The sequence below is a fragment of the Nicotiana attenuata genome, unplaced genomic scaffold, assembly GCF_001879085.1.
Source record: "Nicotiana attenuata strain UT unplaced genomic scaffold, NIATTr2, whole genome shotgun sequence".
NCBI lineage: Eukaryota > Viridiplantae > Streptophyta > Magnoliopsida > Solanales > Solanaceae > Nicotiana > Nicotiana attenuata.
The window spans coordinates 192,919-213,501 of record NW_017671761.1 but is presented as its reverse complement, the minus strand read 5'-3'; the positions used below and the strand labels follow the sequence as shown (position 1 = coordinate 213,501).

At 35.8% G+C, this 20,583-nt stretch overlaps 2 protein-coding genes and 1 long non-coding RNA gene across 5 annotated transcripts; 2 read left to right on the top strand and 1 right to left on the bottom strand.

The window, feature by feature from the left end:
• Positions 1-755: 755 nt before the first annotated feature.
• On the top strand, positions 756-1,262 carry LOC109210064. Its single transcript, XM_019373437.1, has one exon. It carries the CDS (start codon positions 756-758, stop codon positions 1,260-1,262), a length of 507 nt encoding a protein of 168 aa, XP_019228982.1.
• Positions 1,263-2,547: 1,285 nt separating this feature from the next.
• LOC109210067 lies at positions 2,548-4,417 on the top strand. Its single transcript, XR_002065482.1, has 2 exons — positions 2,548-2,727; positions 3,894-4,417. It is a non-coding gene; the product is annotated as an uncharacterized LOC109210067 (long non-coding RNA).
• A 2,414-nt stretch (positions 4,418-6,831) lies between these two features.
• On the bottom strand, positions 6,832-20,242 carry LOC109210072 (probable sugar phosphate/phosphate translocator At1g06470). 3 transcript variants are annotated; one of them, XM_019373445.1, is made up of 13 exons: positions 20,049-20,242; positions 19,086-19,801; positions 18,810-18,979; positions 16,335-16,420; positions 15,938-15,987; positions 14,610-14,677; positions 13,880-13,980; positions 13,721-13,733; positions 11,541-11,725; positions 11,247-11,333; positions 10,413-10,507; positions 8,311-8,468; positions 6,832-7,444 (listed from the first exon to the last, which is right to left on the bottom strand). In XM_019373445.1, exons 2-12 carry the CDS (start codon positions 19,562-19,564, stop codon positions 8,348-8,350), a joined length of 1,455 nt encoding a protein of 484 aa, XP_019228990.1. In that variant the 5' UTR covers positions 19,565-19,801; positions 20,049-20,242; the 3' UTR covers positions 6,832-7,444; positions 8,311-8,347. The 3 variants fall into 3 exon arrangements, with proteins under 3 accessions (XP_019228990.1, XP_019228989.1, XP_019228991.1); XM_019373444.1 differs by having other exon boundaries at positions 6,832-7,305; XM_019373446.1 differs by having other exon boundaries at positions 6,832-7,305; positions 19,086-19,776.
• Positions 20,243-20,583: the final 341 nt, after the last annotated feature.

The following is a 20,583-nucleotide window of genomic DNA, read 5'->3' as shown; positions in this document are numbered from 1 at the left end:
TAGCCAAAGAGAATATGAGGATCATCTCAAGACTATGTTGCAAACATTGCAAGAACATCGGCTTTATGCTAAGTTCTCAAAGTGTGAATTCTGGCTAGACTCGATAACATTTCTGGGGTATGTTGTATCCAAAGATGGAATTATGGTAGATCCTAAGAAGACCGAAGCTGAGCAGAAATGGCCCAGACCTACTTCTCCTACAGAGATTCGCAGCTTTTTAGGCTTAGCAGGCTATTACAGGCGTTTTGTGCAGGATTTCTCCAGAATAGCAGCGCCGCTGACCAAGCTAACACAGAAAAATACAAAGTTTCAGTGGATGGAGGAATGTGAGCAGAGCTTTCAGAAACTCAAAACGTGTCTGACAACTGCACCAATATTAGCCTTACCATCAGGTTCTGGAGGATTTACAGTATTCTGTGATGCCTCGAGGGTGGAATTAGGATGTGTTCTCGTGCAAAATGGTCGCGTTATAGCTTATGCTTCGAGACAATTGAAAAAGCACGAGCAAAACTATCTTACACATGATTTGGAGATGGCTGCAGTGGTATTTCCTCTAAAAATTTGGAGGCATCACCTATATGGAGAAACTTGTGAGATTTATACTGACCATAAAAGTCTGAACTATATCTTTCAGCAGAGAGATCTGAATCTTTGACAGCATCGGTGGATGGATCTACTCAAAAGACTATGATTGTTCTACTTTGTATCATCCTGGAAAAGGCAATGTGGTGGCTGATGCATTGAGCAAAAAATCTATGGGGAGTTTGGCACATATAGCTCCTGCAAAGAGACTTTTGGCCAAAGATATTCAGAGACTAGAAGATACAGGTATCAGATTTGGTGTCAGAAATTCAGAGTCATTGTTGGCTTGTGCTCAAGCTAAGTCTTCATTAGTTGAGCGCATTAAGGCCACCCAATATGAGGATGAACGATTATGCAAATACAGAGATGAGGCCTTAGCTCGTAAAAGAAAGGATATGATGGTTGAAAGTGATGGCGTTCTTCGAATGGGCGATAGGCTATGTGTAGCAGACGTAGATGGGTTGAGACAAGCTATTGAAGAAGCCCACAACTCTAAATACACTATACATCCTAGATCCACAAAAATGTACCATGACCTGAAGCAATTTTATTGGTGGGAAGGTATGAAGAAAGATATTGCTAACTTTGTTTCTAGTTGTTTGATTTGTCAACAGGTCAAGATTGAGCATCAGCGACCCGCAGGACTGTTACAACAAATTGAGATTCTAGAGTGGAAATGAGAAAGAATTACTATGGATTTTGTCACCGGTCTACCACAAAGTCTTAGAGGTTATGATTCGATATGGATAATTGTAGATCGACTTACAAAATCAGCACACTTTTTGCCAGTAAAGACTACATATGGTGGAGTGAGGTATGCCCAGATATTTATGAACGAAATTGTCCGACTTCACGGAGTTCCAATATCCATCATCTCTGATAAAGGATCACAATTTACCTCACACTTTTGAAAATCTTTTCAACAAGCATTGGGTATACGAGTAGATCTTAGCACTGCATTTCATCCACAAACAGACCGGCAGTCTGAACGTACTATACAGATCTTGGAGGATATGTTGAGAGCTTGCATTCTTGAGTTTAGAGGTAGTTGTGACACTTATCTACCTTTAGCTGAATTTGCTTACAATAATAGCTTCCAGCCTAGTATTCAAATGGCACCGTACGAAGCATTGTATGGTAGAAGATGTCGTTCTCCTATCAGATGGTTTGAAGCTGGTGAGACTAACTTATTGGGACCCGACCTAGTACAAGAAGCTATGGACAAGGTCCAGTTGATCAGACAGAGATTGTTTGCAGCTCAAAGTAGACAAAAGTCTTATGCTGATAAGAGAAGAAGAGATTTAGTGTTCACAATTGGGGACGAAGTGTTCCTACGAGTCTCCCCTATGAAAGGTGTGATGCGGTTTGGGAAAAGGGGCAAGTTAAGCCCCAGGTTTATAGGACCGTATGAGATACTAGAGCGAGTGGGAGCTGTGACTTATTGTTTGGCGCTTCCTCCTAAGTTGTCTTTTATTCATCCAGTGTTTCATGTCTTAATGCTAAGAAAATATATATCAGACTCATCTCAGGTGCTTCAAGCACCGACTATACCGATCGATGAGAAGTTGTCTTACGAGGAGGAGCCGACGGCTATTCTTGATAGACAAATAATAAAACTACGGTCAAAAGAAGTTGTGTTCGTAAAAGTCTTATGGAAAAATCATACTGTTGAAGAAGCTACATGGAAAATAGAAGATGCTATGCAAGTCAAGTATCCTCATTTATTTCAGTCTACAGGTACGTACCAGAGCTAAATTCGGGGACCGAATTTCATAAGGTGGGGAGGATGTAATACCCTATATTTTTTTAATAAGGGTATATTGGTCATTAGCAAAATAATAATAACAAGAAACTAACTATAAAAAATAAAACAAAACAAAAAAATAAGAAAAAAGAAAAGCATTCAATAAAGGGCCGAAGCCCATTTTTTGTAACAACAAAACAAACAAAGATAGAAAGGGGAAAAGGGAAAGAAAGGGTAAGGCAAACAGAAGCAAAACGGGTTTCAGAAGAAAAAAAAAAGATCCCAAGCATCGAACGGGAAAAACAAAAGAAAGAGATTCTCGGGTGTTTCTTTAGCGCCGAAGATCGTGTTTCATCTAATCTTTGGCATACAATTCCTTGGGTTTCAGCAATACACTCCAGGTAGTTACATGTATTTCTTCCTCTTTTAAGACAATGGAACTTTATATACATAATTCTGATAGGGCTGAGTTGATATTATTTTGGAATTGGATTAAGAATTTGAAAGATAAAGCTAAGGAAATTGGAAAAAAAATTATGAGACTTTTCCATGAATTAACTGGGTAAATTATATGAATAGGTTGGAGTTGATAGATTAGTAATTACTATATGAGGGTAAATATAATTCGCCAAATTAAGAGTCAAACATGAAACCTCGGGGGTTGAGTATTCTAAATTAGCCATGAATTAGTCTAAACGAGAAAATTAACATGAGATCGATATTATGTAATTATAGATTGATTGGAGGAATTTGTATGAATTGCTCGAGGTGAAGCATTTGGTATTTCGGCACGAGTACTGTGAGTAGTAATCTTACCGCAATTTGTGTTTTCATAACTTGCATGATTTACACATGATTTTTAATATGAATGTGTTACTGATTATTTTGAGTTGCATGTGGGACAAGTCTTTTACTCGATATGATACCGAGATAGTTATTTGAGATGGTTACCGTTGTTTAAATATTTCCGTTGTCATTAGATCTATTTTACCGTTACTTGAATTACTGTTATCGAAATAAAATTATATGACTTGATAAGAACCAAAATTCCCTAATTGTTCTAAAATATTTTTCTATGAGCATATACGGATTACAGAGACAAGTATAAATGGGAGTAGACTTTGAAGGATCCCGTAGCTAACGGCGGATTCGTTAGACCTGGTGCACCTTGTAATTACCGATTACCGTTACAGCCCTCGCTAGTGGGAAGGTAGAACTAGCATACTGTTATTGATTTCCTTCGAGTAGGGACTACCGTTATATTTGACTTCTTGCGAAGAAGTCCACAATTATACCGATTACATGATCCGTTCATTATAACCTCCCAAATGTGAATATTGATATTGTACAGTGGTTACCGAGCTTATTACTGAATTGTTAATTATATTATACTACAAGAAAAACATGATGAGACTGAAAATTATTTATTGTTTTTGAAAGAGTATTTTATGATATTTTTGTTTAATATACTAGCATGTTTCTGACTTGGTCCCCAATAAAATCGATTGTGGTTAAGTGTTATTACTCACTGAGCTAGCGACTCATTCCCCGCTAATTTTGTTTACAGAGACAGCAGTTGACGCGGGCGAGGATTTCAATAATTAGAGCGCACAGGTTGATATAGTTTCTTGGTGAGCCTTGCACTTGTTCGCACGGGCAGAGATTTTATTTATTGTTATGGTCGTTCTTTGAACTCTTAGAATCGCTCCAGAGTCATCATTTTGGTGTCATGAGTATTATTTTGTTATTATAGTCTTATGTTGAGTATCGTTCTTTATTATCAAAGTTGGAGATAATTAGTGTTTTTAGTTGTTAGTGGGTTGATTAGCAATGGTGGAGACTTGTTTTGGTTAATTGATAAGTTGTCGATTGGTTGGTTTGATTTTAGGATGGGTTGTTGTTGATTTTGAGACCGGGAAAATTTTTGGATTGTCTAAAAACAGGGAAAACTCTGCCCGATTTTCTGTAAAATACTGATGAGACTTACTTGGAGACACTTGCTCCTGAGCGCCGGTCACGATCCTGAATTGGATCGTGACATTTGGAGGGATCCTAAATTCGCTCATTTAATGCTTGATAATTTTTCTTGAACTTAAAGAGTTTCGATTTGTTATGCGGGACTGTTAATGTGCATTAATTGTGATTTGCATAGATGTTTATCCAAATAATGGTTCAGTTTCATGTCTTTTCACGTGCATGGATGACCTTTCATCAAATAGTTTTCTACTTCATCCGGTCCAGAATATATAATTTTTTAGCCTTTGACGTATCCCTGAAAAAAATACTAATTCATAGAAAAAAAAAGTATTTTGACTAAATTACCCTTGATTAAAATTAGCATATTATTAACTTGACTTATTGGATTTGTAAACAAGGGCAAAATTTGGAAAAACAAAGTTAATTCCTTCTTGATTATGTAAATGATCACTTATTTTGGACCAAAAATGAAAAGGCAAAAAATTCACTAATTATGGACCAAAGAGAGTAAGTACTACTCCCTCCGTTCACTTTTACTTGTCCACTATGGACTTTGCACGCCTCTTAATAAATAATAAATGAAGTACATAATTTACCATGATGCCCATATTAATTGATGCATATTTTAAATGGATTTGAGAGAATAATTTGAAATGAGTAAGATATAATGTGGGTATAACAGGAAAAAAAAAATTGTCTTTTCTTGATATATTAAAAGTGACAAGTAAAAGTAAAATCTATTTTTGGAATATTGGACAAGTAAAAGTGAACGGAGGGAGGGAGTAATAGACTTTGAGTGTTTTACGAATATTAATTGCGAATTCACTGTACTATAAGATGCGTAGAATATATAGATTGCATTCAGATGATTTTGCATCTTAATTTTTTGGATTACATACCGCATTTACCCCCTCCCCCAAAAAAAAGGATTTGAGGTAATTATTCTTTGTCATGAAAATGGTGTCACTTTATAGCCTGAATCCTTCAAGTGATGATTTGGCTATAAGAATCTGGATGTCATATATGAGAATCTGGTGGTTTAGAGATGGTTTTCATCGATAAAAAGGTTTATATTATATTTGATACGGAAATGTAACAAACACTTAACTCGCCAAATCATTAAGAAAATAGAATATCTATATTATAGCTGCCGGATTGATATTACAGATAATGATAGAAGAAGGGCAATGAAACAGTAACTTAGAAATGAAAGAGGTATGAGAGTGAGAAAAGGGGAGAAAACCAGAGAAGAAAGGAATGTGTACTCCCTCATACACAGAACTCTTAACACAATAGCCTAACTAATTTGGCTTATTGAACCACTATTTATTTAATTCCTGGCCCCTTCACACAATACATGGCTCGCATGCTCTTATTATTCCGTATCTCACACATAATTTGCAAATTTTCCATCCATTTCCTACAAAGGGTTATTTTTCGTGTTCAGCTTCAACCTGTACTTTTACAAACGCATAGGAATCGTACCTTGTCCTGTCCTTGTCATTTTATTCATTAGTGAAAAGATCTCAGTTGGTAGGTAACAGTCTCCCCTGGAACTGTTGAGCCATCAGTGAAAGCCACAGAATGGTCAAAGTGCCTTTGGTTGTTTGAAAGATTCTAAGCTTATTGCATTATATATAAGTTATCCTAATGACCCGCCTATGCATTTTCTAATGCAAAATATAATAATGGTCAAGAAAGCAACAAGCGCCTACTTTTCAAAACTAGAAGTTGAATAGTAAAAATTACGCCAATTGGATATTGGAAGTTTGCTGAACGAAATCATAGAATGTGAAGTTGGTGAGAAAGAAGCAGTCTTTGTCAATGATATGATGCCAGGAACAAAGAAATATATATATAGCTACGTGATGATCCTTGACGTATAATTTTGAGAATGAGCCTAGTTGAAATTTTGCGTTTGGCATAATAAAATATTCATCTTTACGAGATTAACTTGTTACTTGTACCAAGCTTATCATGTTTTTTCCTACTAAATAATGCCCCATCTTTCAACGTTCCCACAGATTACCTATGAAAGGAAGGAGTTTTTAATTTTTATATATAACGTTGTGTTTATTTCTACTTGGGATGCTGAGACTCTCTCATCTGTATTTGCATCTTCCTCTCTATTGCATCTTTATAGTTGATGGCTCAACCCAATTTCATTCAAGAAAGTAGCACCAGTTTTACAAAATTGGTTCCTTGATTCAAACATGGCTAGATCGAACATATTCTGCCAATAATGTTTGAACAACACAGGCAAGATCAAAATTAATTTTTATGTATATATAGTATATATTGAATTCTCTTAGCTTCTCCATGTCCAATCTAACAAGCTTTTCTACAGGTTTCTGCTGCGTATAAATATTTCATATGGTTTACAGGCAGACAGAATATAGCATCACATTATCAATTAAAAGTAGTGCTTCTACTATTCTCTCTGAACCTTGAATGAACTACATTTTCTTCTATACCTTATAATATTATTTATTTCATGGTTAAAAATATAACAGGATAAAAGAGATTAGTTGACAAACATTCTTGATGAGGCTCAACGCATAAATCAAAGCAAAAGCCCGTCTAAAATACAATGGCAAACCTGTTTTACAAGTAAACTAAAGATCTATAACTGGCCAATGCCTACTGGCTACTAAGGTGATCACAACGAGAAGGAGATAAAACCGGAAAAACATTTGAATAAATGAGGATGAAATTTTGCTGCCAAATACAGCGATACAATAAGAACGAAGTAGAAAATTTGTTTAACAAAAAATGGAGCCCTTAGGATTATGTATGGAAACTGATCAATCTTTTCACCAACAATAATGATGAACAAAAGCTTCTTCCTTTCACCAGCAAACTGATAAAAGGCTGTCTAGGGCAGGGTTAAGCTGAACAAAGACCAGTCGATGTTGCCACTTTGGTCCCATTTGAGCTTCTTGGTATAATTGAAATATGACAACTCACCAACTCTTGAAAATATCAGCTTTGGCAGCAGTCATCTGGTAATCGTATCACAATCAAACAGTCGTCGGTCAACTCTACACGTAATGCAGACTACAAACATCTTTGCTAGACTCATAAAAACTTCAAATATGACACTCATCCTCTCTTGAAAATATCAGCATTGGCAGCAGTCATCTAATAATCGTATCACAATCAAACAGTTGTCGGTCAACTCTACACGTATATGCTGGCTACGAAAATCTTTGCTAGACTCATAAAAACTTCTATCCATAGTTTATCAGTGTAACAAGCATTCATGAAAATTGAGCTAATACACAAACAGAAACAAGCAACTGGATTTAAATCCAACTACCTCCAACTAATATGGTATGTCTTGTCAGACGAGCTACGATAGATATAGTTCAGGGGAAATAAAAAATGTTAACCAAAATATGCTACACCAAAGTAATTTTCAGAAACTGCATCAAATATATACTATAATGAAAAATTAAGTAAAATATAGAATCAGCGATCAGGCTGATCAAAGCGGAGTAAGGCTTTCTCATCTTCATCTCATCCACAAGAGCTCGGTTCATATCAAGTGCATGGACCAAGAATGATTTGTAGTCTCCATAAAGTCCAGTGCTCAACAGTTAAAAAAATAACAGGTTTAACTACCAGGCCTTTCCGCCGACTTCCCAACCAAAATAGTAGCCTAACGCAAGCTCAACTTCCTGATAGATTTTTCTAGGACATTTTTTTAATAAATACAGATTTTCCTAGAACATTAAATACAGACAACCACAGTAATATTCATAATTTGTTTCTGGGCATAGATACAGAGTTTAAGTAGGATGTTAAATAACCTCCTACGTCCATTTTTGTGATTTGAAGAATTCTTTTATCTGATATACCTTCATTACTTTTTAATAAGTTTGTTCACCAGACTAGATAAAAGAGAATTTAATTAAAGTTCATAAAAAGCTATGACGATAAAAAGCATTTCCCCCTTCATATGCAACATACAGAGAGCATTAGAGCATTATAGTTGAGAAGCTTACATAATTTGACAAATGCAGATAATGTGGTATGGGAACTTCAAGGACCATCATCTTGATCTTCCAGTTCTTCAAGAATAACATACTTTGCAGCTGCATTTTGCATTGAGGATGGTGACATTTCATCTTCACTTAGATTTCCTTTTTGTAATTTGTCATACCTGAAAAGCAGAAGCGGATAACAATTTTATTATCTAGCAAAACCATCCAACAATTCCAAAATTCACCGGTAACATGGGCATAAACATCTTCTTATGGATCAGAAAAAAATGTCTGTTTTATGATGTAACACGATTCAGTTGTCTGTAAAAATTTGAAGGACAATAATAGATTCAGTGAATAATAACAGGCAATGAAACAGACCTAGCAGCTGGGGGTCATAGAGAACTAAACACTCCAAATCACTAATAAAATCACCGTTTTAAGTAATTAATCTAGAAAATAAGCAAGGATCAACTACTTTGTCAATTCAACATACAATATGCCTCTCATGACAACCCTATCCTATTGCCGATTTGCAAGACCAATTATAAACAATTTTGGTTTGATTAAGTGCTGTCACTTAAATAAAATACATCGCTACATGTTTTCTTGTAAACCCTTGCCATGCAATGGAAGAATTACTGAACTAGCACAAGTATTAGATAAGTTGAAATTAGATGCAAAGCGGTATCCGAAAAATAGAAAATTGCTCCAAGCAAATATTCACTAGTGTGTTAAGAACTTAGTATCAAGCATTAAGGATTTAGATCGACCAATGATAGTCTTAAAGTGCATCAGTGAAAAAAAACCAAACAAAGGAGAGACATGAGAACAGGGATTTATACTATATCATTGCCATGTCTATATTGACTAAGCTCTCTCCCACTTTATATGGCAACATTTGACTGAGCACAAAATTTAATATATTAAATTAACTATTGTATCATATTAATAATAAGCAAAGGAAATCATAAATAGTTGTTGAAAAGCAAATTATATAGGAAAAACATCACATCCAAGGTTAATTCTTGTATATTAAGTAGGCATTTGGACTGTATTTGGCCGAAGTTAAAAAATAAGAGTATTTGAAGTTGAAATTGAAAAAGAGTACATGGAAGCTGAAGTTGTGCTTAGACTTGACTTGGAAAACCATTTATTTCACTGGAAATACTACACAAACAAGCTTTTCAATATTTCACTAGTATTTCAAATACTAAAGTTCAGTATTTGCAAATATCGATGGCCAAACTTCAACTTAAAAATAATGACTACGGTATTTGTAAGTGAAGTCATGGCCAATCACACCCAACATACTTGGTTTTTTATACCTACTGAAAATCGTTTAGCAGAATACTACTAATAAAATAGTGTCAAACATTTACGAACGGCCATAACTGGAAAGAATGTCATGTAAATTACGAGCGATGGAGTACATTACTTACATCTAATCAGTAATATCCACATTACTATGGAAAGGGGAATGAATGTTTGGTGTAAGTCTTGGACAAAGCTGGTCACGGTCGAGGCCTTTTTCTCTAAATGGCCAAGACTATGAATCTAAGCAAGAGAAACAAGACTTGAACAAAACCATTTAAATGGCAAAAGAAGAAGAATTACAATCAGGAAAAATTCCAAAAACTTCTAAATATAAGGGTGTGTAAGGTTAATAAGAATATAAAAACGTGATTTGCAAAATGAAGCATCTTCATGATGGTTTTCCTAATAAGGCACACATGCAAAATGTGAATGTCATGCTTGGTGTACAATGAAGCATAGGATCTGTAGCTCATCCAAGAAGAGTAGCAGCTGTTCCAGCATCAAATTAATCAATAAGGCAAAATATCCAACTATTAGCAACAGAAAGGCTTATTTTCACCAACAAACAAGTGGACTTTATACCAACTGTGGTTGACGAAATGACAGATATAAAATGAGGAAACATACTTCAGTAAGTAGTTTAAACAAGTGAACTTTATATGAACTGAGGGTGAGGAACTGACAAGACAAGGAGTAGACATCTGTAGCAGGTCTTTAAAGTAAAAGCTTATCTAATTTTAACAGCAGCAGGAGGTAAGTAATCACAAGATAACGTTTTGCAAAAATATGAGAGCTCAAATACATACTTGTACCAATTAAACAAACTGACACCAAGCATTATTGTCAAGAGACCGACTCCTTTCATCAACGTAAACTTATCATGGAAGTAAAAGACAGCAACCTGAAAATGCCACCAACATAATTCCAATTAGTTTCAGCAACTGAAGCAACAATGGATTCCAAAAACCGTAGAAAAAACTGATTTTACTGAAGATACATGATTGGCTTGAAGGCAAAATATCTAGGAAAATGAGGTCTATGAGAAAAATTGAAGCTAGTGATATTAATTAGTGTTGTAAGACACGTTTGCTAAACTTGCTTTCTAGTTTTCGGAGATGACAGTATTTGGAAGGAAGGGCTATTCAACTGTTATTGCTTCAACGGTTCTGCAGTATTCTTATGTTAATAGTAGTATTTTTCCATTCCCCTTACTTCATCAAAAAAAGGTAGTATTTTTTCCATGTTTGATATACACTTCCGAATCGTATGCAGGACAAACCATCTATCTGTTCCACCATTCCCAAATGCACACCATGTGGACAACAAGACAGAGCCAAGGGAGAAACTGAGGCCAGAACTAGATGACTACTCAAGGGACACGTGGAAGAAATTGTCTGATCTTTTAATTAACAATCCTAATGTTCATCAAGAAGAAACAACCTATAAATTCCATACAGTGAACTGCTATCAGAGAACTAATGAAATGTGAACAAATAATCACCATTTATTCAGTTACATTACTTGCAAGCTCTTTTAATTTGATCAGTCAGTTACATTACTTTACAAAATTGCTATTTGCGCTAAAGCAATTGCACCAAGTAGGAGAAAAAGATAAAGAGAACTTGGTTTTTAGATCATACCAAGATAGTGACAGCTTCCTTTACGACTCCCGCTATTGTCACTGTTACTGCACTAGTAACAGACACAAGAATATACTCTGTCAAAACCTGCAAGTAAGCAAAAGACCAGAGAAAGAAAATTATCGCTATGTGCATGGAAGGTGTATCAAATTTGTTTATAGCTTCTAGGCATTCTGGTGTTTTTGTAGACAAACACTTTCCAGAAGAGAAAGAAAAAGGCAGTAAAAGAAATCTACCACTAGAATGTTGGATAATTAAAAACTCGAATTGATTGATCTTGATATACATGCATACCATAAAGAAAGCCAATGTTCCACCAAAAAGCATCAGCAAACAACTTCTAGTAATGTGCCATGAGCTATCAAAGTAACTGTTGTCTCCGAACTCATGCCATGGATCAAAAATAAGAGACAGCACAGCAGTTGAAATAGCCATCACTGGAGTAACATAGCTCATAAGTGTGAGTGGATTTTTTAAACCTGAAATAACCGAAGCAAGCGTGTCATAAATCTATGTACAAAGTACTAGTTAACATTCGAAGGATAAATTTCAATATATAATATTCCAAGTAGCTATTTTTCTTAAAAGCAAACAGGATTTTGTCAGAAAAACACAAAGCGCATCGTTCTGAGTTCACGCAATCCGGAGGATGTCTAATAGATTAGATGAGCTCAAAATTGCCCTTTGTACCCTGAGAAAGTACTAACTTCTATTCGGGCTTAACTTTCTAATAACTGAAGTGTACTACTACTCTTGGTTTACAGCTCCCATGAGTGTCGAGAAAAAGAGTAAGCACTTCTAGCATTCCTCGGAAGGTGTGAATGGGGCATCAATAGACCACTACTTTTTTTAAATAAAGATGTTGGTATCTAAGCAAACTTGCACACACCTCAACTATTTCACTAGGTACCTGCTACCTCCCACCAGCAAAAGTACCAGGTAACTTCGCCCACCAATGTTTAGGCAAATGGGACGAAATCACCTAATATTTCTTTGTCTCTACTTGGATTTAAAGATTTGCACCCACTTCATTAACCACTAGGCCAGACTCTTGGATGCCATCAATAGACCACTACGTTAGTTGGAACTTCCTCACTCGCCTATGGAATGCTCTTACAGGATTGGCAAAATGCAGTTTAAAACACTTTTCTTACAGGGCAATGGTTCCTTTCCTCCAGAACTAAAGGCCTTAGACATAAGGCTGTAAATGCCAGAGGAACCTTATAAGAAATGGTAGGGATGCAAGTTCTGAGAACCAAGATAATTTGTCTAAGTCCTGTGGTAATACTTGTGTTCACCATGATTTAGTATTAATGTATTTCTTACACAATCGATTTGGACATTATATACTTCTTAAGAGCATCGGCAAACTTTTCACTCACTAAATATTGAAGATTTAGTTTAAAACTCGCAAGGCTGAATCATCTAGCTACTGTTAAAGGGGATTTGGCTACAACAGCATGCTCGAATTTCAAGGTAAAAGCATGCCTCATCTTTGTTCCACAGAGTTGTAAACTTGAAGCTTTAATCTAGCAATTGCTATGAAGTCCCTCAAATAATGTGTTGGCAATAAAGTTTACTTGATCAATATGTTGCGTTGGCAACTAGGCCCCTAAAATGCTTTCTTGGCACCAACCCTCTAACTCCTTAAAAGGTAGCAATCATTCCATTCTATTAGTTTCCCTTCACAAAGGCGTTAAATCTGAGGGCATAATAGACATTCCCATTTTGGCTTGACTACCGTTTCTCCGCAGTACTCGACCTTCACAATGCAACAAGCATTTTAAGGTTTTCTTCTCTTTTTCATTTTTCATTTCTTTCTTCCTTCCCCTCAAGATACTCTTGATCTATTTGACTTTCCATTTTCTCCTCCTGCTCCTCCTCTCTCAAGATAAAATCTGCTTACTCCAAAAAACATACCATAAATATGTAAGGACGTAGATTTCATATATAATATATCTTCTTACCAGATTTAAACTAAAAAACCTGATTAACTATCAAATTTGGCCAGACTAGGGTCAAAACAAACTGTATTAAAGTAGAACTAGAAAATTTTGCAATCTAGACTAGAAATAACATCAGATATTATCTTCTATTCAAGGTTTCCAACCAGATCTTTAAGCCAACACATTCAGTTTGATGCATGATCTGGCTACATGAATCTTTTATTTCTGAATAATTTAAATAAACATGGGCTAGAGGACAATTCAGCATGATTCTCTTCAGTAAAGAGGTGGGTAACTATGCCCAAAACCTATCATCTTCATTCGTAAAATAAATAAATACCAGCTGGTCTTATTATGAAGAAACTAAAACAATAAATAAAATACCTTAACTTCCTAAGGGAAACCAAAACTAGGTAAAATGAAGAACACGTTAACTCATTTACCAACAATATTAATAACATAACTACACCATGAATAAATGCACTTCCAGAGCTTTGAAGTTTGCTATAATTTGCTGATAGTCCTTACCGTAGACTTCTTTCTTTATGACAGTTTTTGGTCAGTGCGCACCATTGGATGGAATATGGAGAATGAACACAAAGTAGACGAAGTTAGCACAAGTATGATGACGAAAATACTGAGAAAAGAATTCACCGCTAACAATTAAAGTAAGGAATGTGATCCTACCTGCAGAAGTATCTGAGTCATAGTCCAGCGGAACCCAGACATAACAGCAGCTAGCATAACAAAGATGAATCCCCAAAACTGAAACTCTGTTTCCTTTGCAACTGTATCATCAATCAGTGTCAGATGTGCTTACTGAACAGACATGATTTACAGACAACAGAATTAATTAAAATACACAACGTAATAGAGTTAATTAAGCACTCAAATTTGAAGATAACGAGGTAGTCAAATGGATAGAGATAGTTGTGAAGAGAATAACACAAATGAACTCAGCCTTAACCAATCAATTCAGCTACGCTGTGTGAATTCCATGTTTCTCGGTTTTCTTTTATCTACATTCAATGGCTATACTATTCATTAACCCATATGTCATGACATTTCTATAAAATTACTCTTTTCATCTCATTCGTTATGATTTTTTTCTACTCTTTGCACCAGTGGTTTTTGTAGTGCTCCATTCAAATGACTGCACCCTAGCAGAATTGTATGACAAAATCCGTGTTTTAACTTATGTCTTCACACTACTTTGTGGAGTCACTACTCTATCATTTCCTCATCATTCTCAGTACTTGTATATTGAACCTTTCCCTTTATTGTTCCACTGGTACCCATCTCAACTTCTCATTCCAGGTGTGTTCTATGAATATTTTTTTCAGCCTCCTCCTAGTTAAAGGGAGAATGTACCGTGGCAAACAATAAAAGTAGAGAGAAAAGTAAGTGTATAGCATACCTGTTAATAATATCCCAAGAGAAATAATCAACATGATCCCTAGCAGATTTAAACTCGGTGACTCAATCCTTTTAAAAAAAGAGTTCGCGGTTAAAAACAAGGAAGTAGACCAAATATATGCAAAATTATATGAACTCATTTCAGAGAGATACCAAATGAAATCATTCATGAGAGATGGATGGAAAATTTAACCATTGAAGGATCAGGCACGCAATGGATGGGAAAAAAGGCCTGCCTTTCTCAGCATGCGATTTGCCTGAGCTTTATTTATGGGAAAGAGACTAGCAGAACAAATAAAAAAGGGCATACTTTTTTAGCGCCTAATTAGTGAATGACATCAGGGTAAAGAAGGGTTAATCCACACAATTCTAGCACGGGATATCTCCTGCTTCTGCTAACGTCGATATTGGTTAATCCTGCTTCTGCTAAGGTCAAGTCTTGCTGAACCTTCTACTCATAACAAGGCAAGATATTACGTGAACAAAACAGAAAGCAACCATTCCATGAGATACAATGATTCTCTTCTGAAGAACCATAAACAGTCAAATGATTTCAATATATTTATTTGAGATTTGGATAAGGAAATAGGTCATATTGACAAAATAAAGAGTAAGCCAACTACAATTGGATGGAGGGATTGTTAAATTAGATTAACACACAGTAATCTTGAGGGGCAAGATGGATTAAATTGTGATCAGCTTGCAATTCCAAAACAGAAGTACTAACAGCACAGAAAGAGCTTCACCAAAAAGGCTAGCAAATACCAAGACCAAGGGCCTATCCATATCATAGGACTCTCTAGGAGATTTAGTAGCAAAGAGAGCAATTCCGTTTACCCTCATTTCAACATTTTCAAATAATCACAGAATGCAATTTTGATCTGTTTTCCACATGGAGAGATGAATGATGTATTCTACCTAGAGAAAAAAAGGTCTCCCAAAAGATTGAAGAGTCTTCATATGCAGAAGTTACTCGTTCCATTCATTTTATATGGCATGTTTGATTGGACATGGATTTTAAGTAAGAAGGAAAGAATTTTGGTAAATACCAAAAGTACCCTTAAAACTTGTGTTTTTAAACATGTCATGAGATTTCGAGAACTATATAAGCATGTCATTAAGGGTAAAATGGGAAACTTGAAATCAAATAATTTCCAAATATAAAATAATGTCATTCTTTTTTATGCTGACTAAAAAGAAAAGACTGTCATATAAAATGGAAGAGAGGGAGTAGTTACTATGCACATAGATAAGTAGTTCAACTAGACATGCATCTATGATACACAGTAAAGATTCAATGAGAAATAGACCAGTGATTAAACAAAGTACCTGAAAGCAAAAGCGAATAGTAGGAGAAAGATCGGCGCTGCAGATTTACACTGCAATATAAACTTGCCATTAGGAGCCAAGAATTAATGGGGTAAGGGAAGGAAACTAGAGAGGGGAAAAAAGGGAAGGAAACTAGAGGATTATTCTTTTTTCTATAATTAAAAGTAGAGGATTATTTCGCTCACTCTCCCTTCAAGTCTTTCAAAATAACATTTTAGTGACGGTTGTATTGTCAGTGTTGTTAAAATTTTAACGAGTGTAAGTGATATTTCTAGAGACTTGAAGGAATGTTGGGTGGTAACCTTTTCTATGTTCCCTGGTGATTCAAACTTTCCAAAACAAAAAATTCATCACATTGATTGGTAATGTATGATTTACAAGGACAAAGGATACACACCATAGTAGCAAATGTGACTGATATAAAAACAAGGGATGCATTGCTGAGGTTGACATCCATTGCCGTACTGAGAGCTGTGGGTACAACTGTGAAAGGCAAAGGCCATCTGTAGCATTAGTTGTCAGAAAAGTTAATAAAAATTAGCAGGAAACTATTGGAGGCCAATATATATATATAAGTTATGCACAAGACTTCTCAATAAAAGTGAAAATAAAAAGCATAAGTGATCATATGCCTTGCATAAATGAAGAACAGAAATTCTTTCCCGAAAAAAATAAATAAATGAACAGAAATTATAACTTCAAGTAGATAAGATAAATTGAACTATCCTTGAAGTTCAGACGACACCACAATTACCAAAATATAAGCACTGCAACAGCTGAATGAAAAACCTGATGCTTTGACAAAAAAGGTACTGAAAAGCATAAAGATCACACGCCTATCAGCGGGAAACTGGTCTGACGTTCCAAAATTGCCTTTTATAGGGAGTAAAATCATAGATGACTCAGTAATTGCAAATAAGTATGTGAACTTGAGATTGAACCAGAAAAGAGCAGGTGTAATGTGGTAGACTTGGAGAAAGCATGCAACCACAAAATTTTGGTCTGTAATGAAGGAAATGGGCTTTGATGAAAGTATGAATTAAGTGGAAAAACATCTGCATTTCTTCAATCAGATTAGCTATCCTAATTAATGGTTTCCATGAAGGTTTCTTCCCTTCCACCGGAGAATTGAGCTAAGAGTGAACCCCTGTCGCCTTTCTTATTTATACTAGTAATGCAAAAGATTACGTAGGATCATAAAGATAGCAACAGATAAAAGGTGGAATTCTGGATTTTGAAGTAGGAATTATGCTGGAAGCCTGGAAATTCAATAATAGTATCTCACATCTATTGACTGATGACACATTAATATTCTATGGGGGACAAGGAACAATTGTGCTTTTAGAAGCTGTACTAGTTGCCTTTAAAGCCGTCTCTTAGTCTACACATAAATAAGGCTAAACCCTCCCTGTTCCCAATGAATGAAGAGAGTGATATCCAATGGTTAGCAAGTACATTGGAAGGTAGGGTGGGTAAATTTCCTACGGCATACTTGGACTTTCTTTAGGAGGAAAAACAGGAAGAGATAATATGGAAAGGAGTGGTTGGTTGAGAAAATATTAGCCACATAGAAGAAAATACTTATCTCTGGGAGGAATATTAACACTGGTCAATATTGGGTTGGACAGTATCCTCAGTCCTCACATATATAACGTCTCCATTTCCTATACTTGTAAGTATCGAGAAGCAGTTGCACAGTATAAGAAGTAATTTCCTTCGGGAAGAGAACTGTGGAGAATGTAGGTGGTGCAATGGTCCAAGGTGATAACAGCTAAGGAAGAAGGTGGACTGGGAGTTAAGAACTTGAGGTTGCATAATAAATTTGAATTGATCAATTGGTTTTGAAATTGGAGCAGATTTAATAATTTTTTGAAACTGTTGGAGGTCCAAGCATTATCTCCATAACCAGACTCACTGGTCCAGAGAGCAAAAAAGAATTCTTATTATAGTACGATCTAAAGGAAGATCAATGGCCTTGGAGAAGATTGTGGAGGAACAAGGCACCTCTAAACTGATGTGTTCTACATGAATTAAAATGCACAAGGAATTCCTTACTCAAATAGAAACTTCAAAGAACGGGAAATGCTACCTGCACCACAACTATGTGTGACAGAGCTTGGATGACTTGTTCCTACACAGCTCCTTTTTCTGACAAATTTGAAGTACACTTTAAATCTTATTTAGAATGAAGTGGGCAATGCTAGAGGAGGCCATCAGCAGGAGAGGCCAGAAGAAAGCAAAACAACCCGAAGTCCTATGGAATACTATACGATTCTTCATTGTATGCACAGTGTGGAAGGAGAGAAAATCCAGGTTCACTGTATAAAACTTAGACATAAAGCATCTTTATCTTTCTGGGGTGCATGAAAGATGTAAATTATTTTGACACTTTGTTGGACTTTATAGACTCCTCGGATCATAAATGGGTGTTACTAATGTTTCATCATTATACAGATCTCAGCACTCATTTTCTGTTCTTTTTATAACAAAATTTACTTATCAGTATAGAAGCACATGGGGTTGTGCCAAGTGGGTTGCTAGTCAAAGACTGATAATGCAAATGATGTACCAACTGGGAACATAGAACTATGCAAGGATCATGCAATTTGTCTTCCAAATAGTGAACCCTACAGGCATATTATACAAGGAAAGAAGTGAGCCTAATACAATACTCTTGGGTTACAGTCTCCTGCATCTCAATTCTCCTACACCTCCCAAACGTCAGAACAGTTCCTAGCATCTACAGTTATTATAATCATACACAGTAGAACACATCGAACAATTAGTTGAAAAGCCATAATAATGCATGACTGAAAAACACCTGTACCCCGTATTATAGCTTAAAGAAAATGGATGTGATGATCATAGTTACCTCTCAAAAAATAATCTTTCCAACTCATCATTACAGTGGGTTGAAATTTTCGGGACCAGAACCAGGTAATGAATTTGGACAAAATGGCTTGCATTGCAAAGTGGAAGGTATTCATCAGTAAAGGAGCAGGGAATTTCCCTAGATGATCCCCTAGAAGAGTTTTATTGTACCTGGAGCAGGTGAATGCGTGATAAGAACCAACGTGTTTAGAGCTTCAATACAGATGAGAGGAAACAAATCACTTAGTCAAATCATTTCATAACCAAGTAGACTTACAATGTCAAGAACGTACTGAATGTGTACCATACAAGTATCAAGACCAATGTCTTCAGCACATCAGCAACCGAAATAACATTCTTTGAAATTGCTCGTGATGGACCATGGTGGTCTGTATAAGTGGAGCCTTCCCTGCCAGCACCTGAATACGTTGGATCACTTCTAGAACCGTTCTCTACGTCAAATGGAACATATCTATCTTTTCCATTCCCAGTAGATGCAACAGCAAAATCATCACCACCCTTCATCCTCTGCTTATAATTTTGTGTATCCTCGACTACAGATCCATTTCCTACACCATTTTGATTAACCAGTGACAGTTCAAAGTCAAAGTCATCAGTGAGCATACGAACATTCCCTAATTGATCTGAATGGAGGGTGCCATTATCATCACACCAGCCCGAGAAGGAAGGCGCCCTCCGAAAGTTGTCAACTGCACTCTTCTCAACCTTGTCTATAATCAAATCACTCTCTACCATCTCCTTTCTCCTCTACAATCAAAGCCATCTATCTCCCATCGACAACCAAGCAAATCCGCTCAGTTGTCTAATGTAGCACTATATCTGCCAGCTATCTTTCACCAGACTAATTCTAATGAACCTTTTTACAACTCTAAACTTACACTATTATAATCTGATAAACACACCTTAGAAGTGATTGAAATCAGCAATGAGCTCCCCAATCCAATTCACTGGTAGCAAAATAAGTTCAAAAATCTGCATTAAACCAACTTGAAATTTAACTCAAACCCCAATTCAAAGAAAAAGTAAATCTCCCAAAATCTAACAAAAAGAAGCAGTAAAAATCAAATCTTTGAATCCTGTCGTATTAAAAATTCGAGAAAGTGGAAAAAGAAACGAACCCCATTTCTATAGCAGGTCTATAGAATCAAGAAGAACAAATGATATTGAGAATCAAGAAAGCAACTAGTAAAAGCATTGAGAAAGAAAGACTAAAACAGACCTGAGCTTATGAGGGTTAGTGGATTTGAATAGGAGATTTTTAATCGAAAAATTGGAGCTTAATAAGGGAAGAGGGTGTGATCTGATCTTGGATTTCCGTTAGGTGGAAGATAATAGAAAAGAAGCGTTTGGTTTAGGGGGTTATTCTTGTCGTCGGTTAAGGTGGGTAAAATTGAAGGAAAATCAACTACAGCCGACAATTACTTTAAAACACCGAAGTGCTTTTACATTAAAATTTAAGGACCCCGTTTGAAAAAAAGAAAAGATGTTGGCACGTCTTAGTCACATAACTACAGATCTTGTCGAAGAAGTAGAGATCTAGCAACCTAAATATCTGGTATTTACAAAACCCAATGCCAATCATATCTTAAACTTTAATCTTCTTACCTTTTTTTTTTTTTTAAATAGCTAATACTAAAATCACACTACATATCTTAGTAGGCGTTTGGAGATAAGAATTGTGATGTTTCGAAAATAAATTGAATTTTTTTTATATTTGAAAATTAGAGTTGTATTTGAATATGAGTATAATTTTT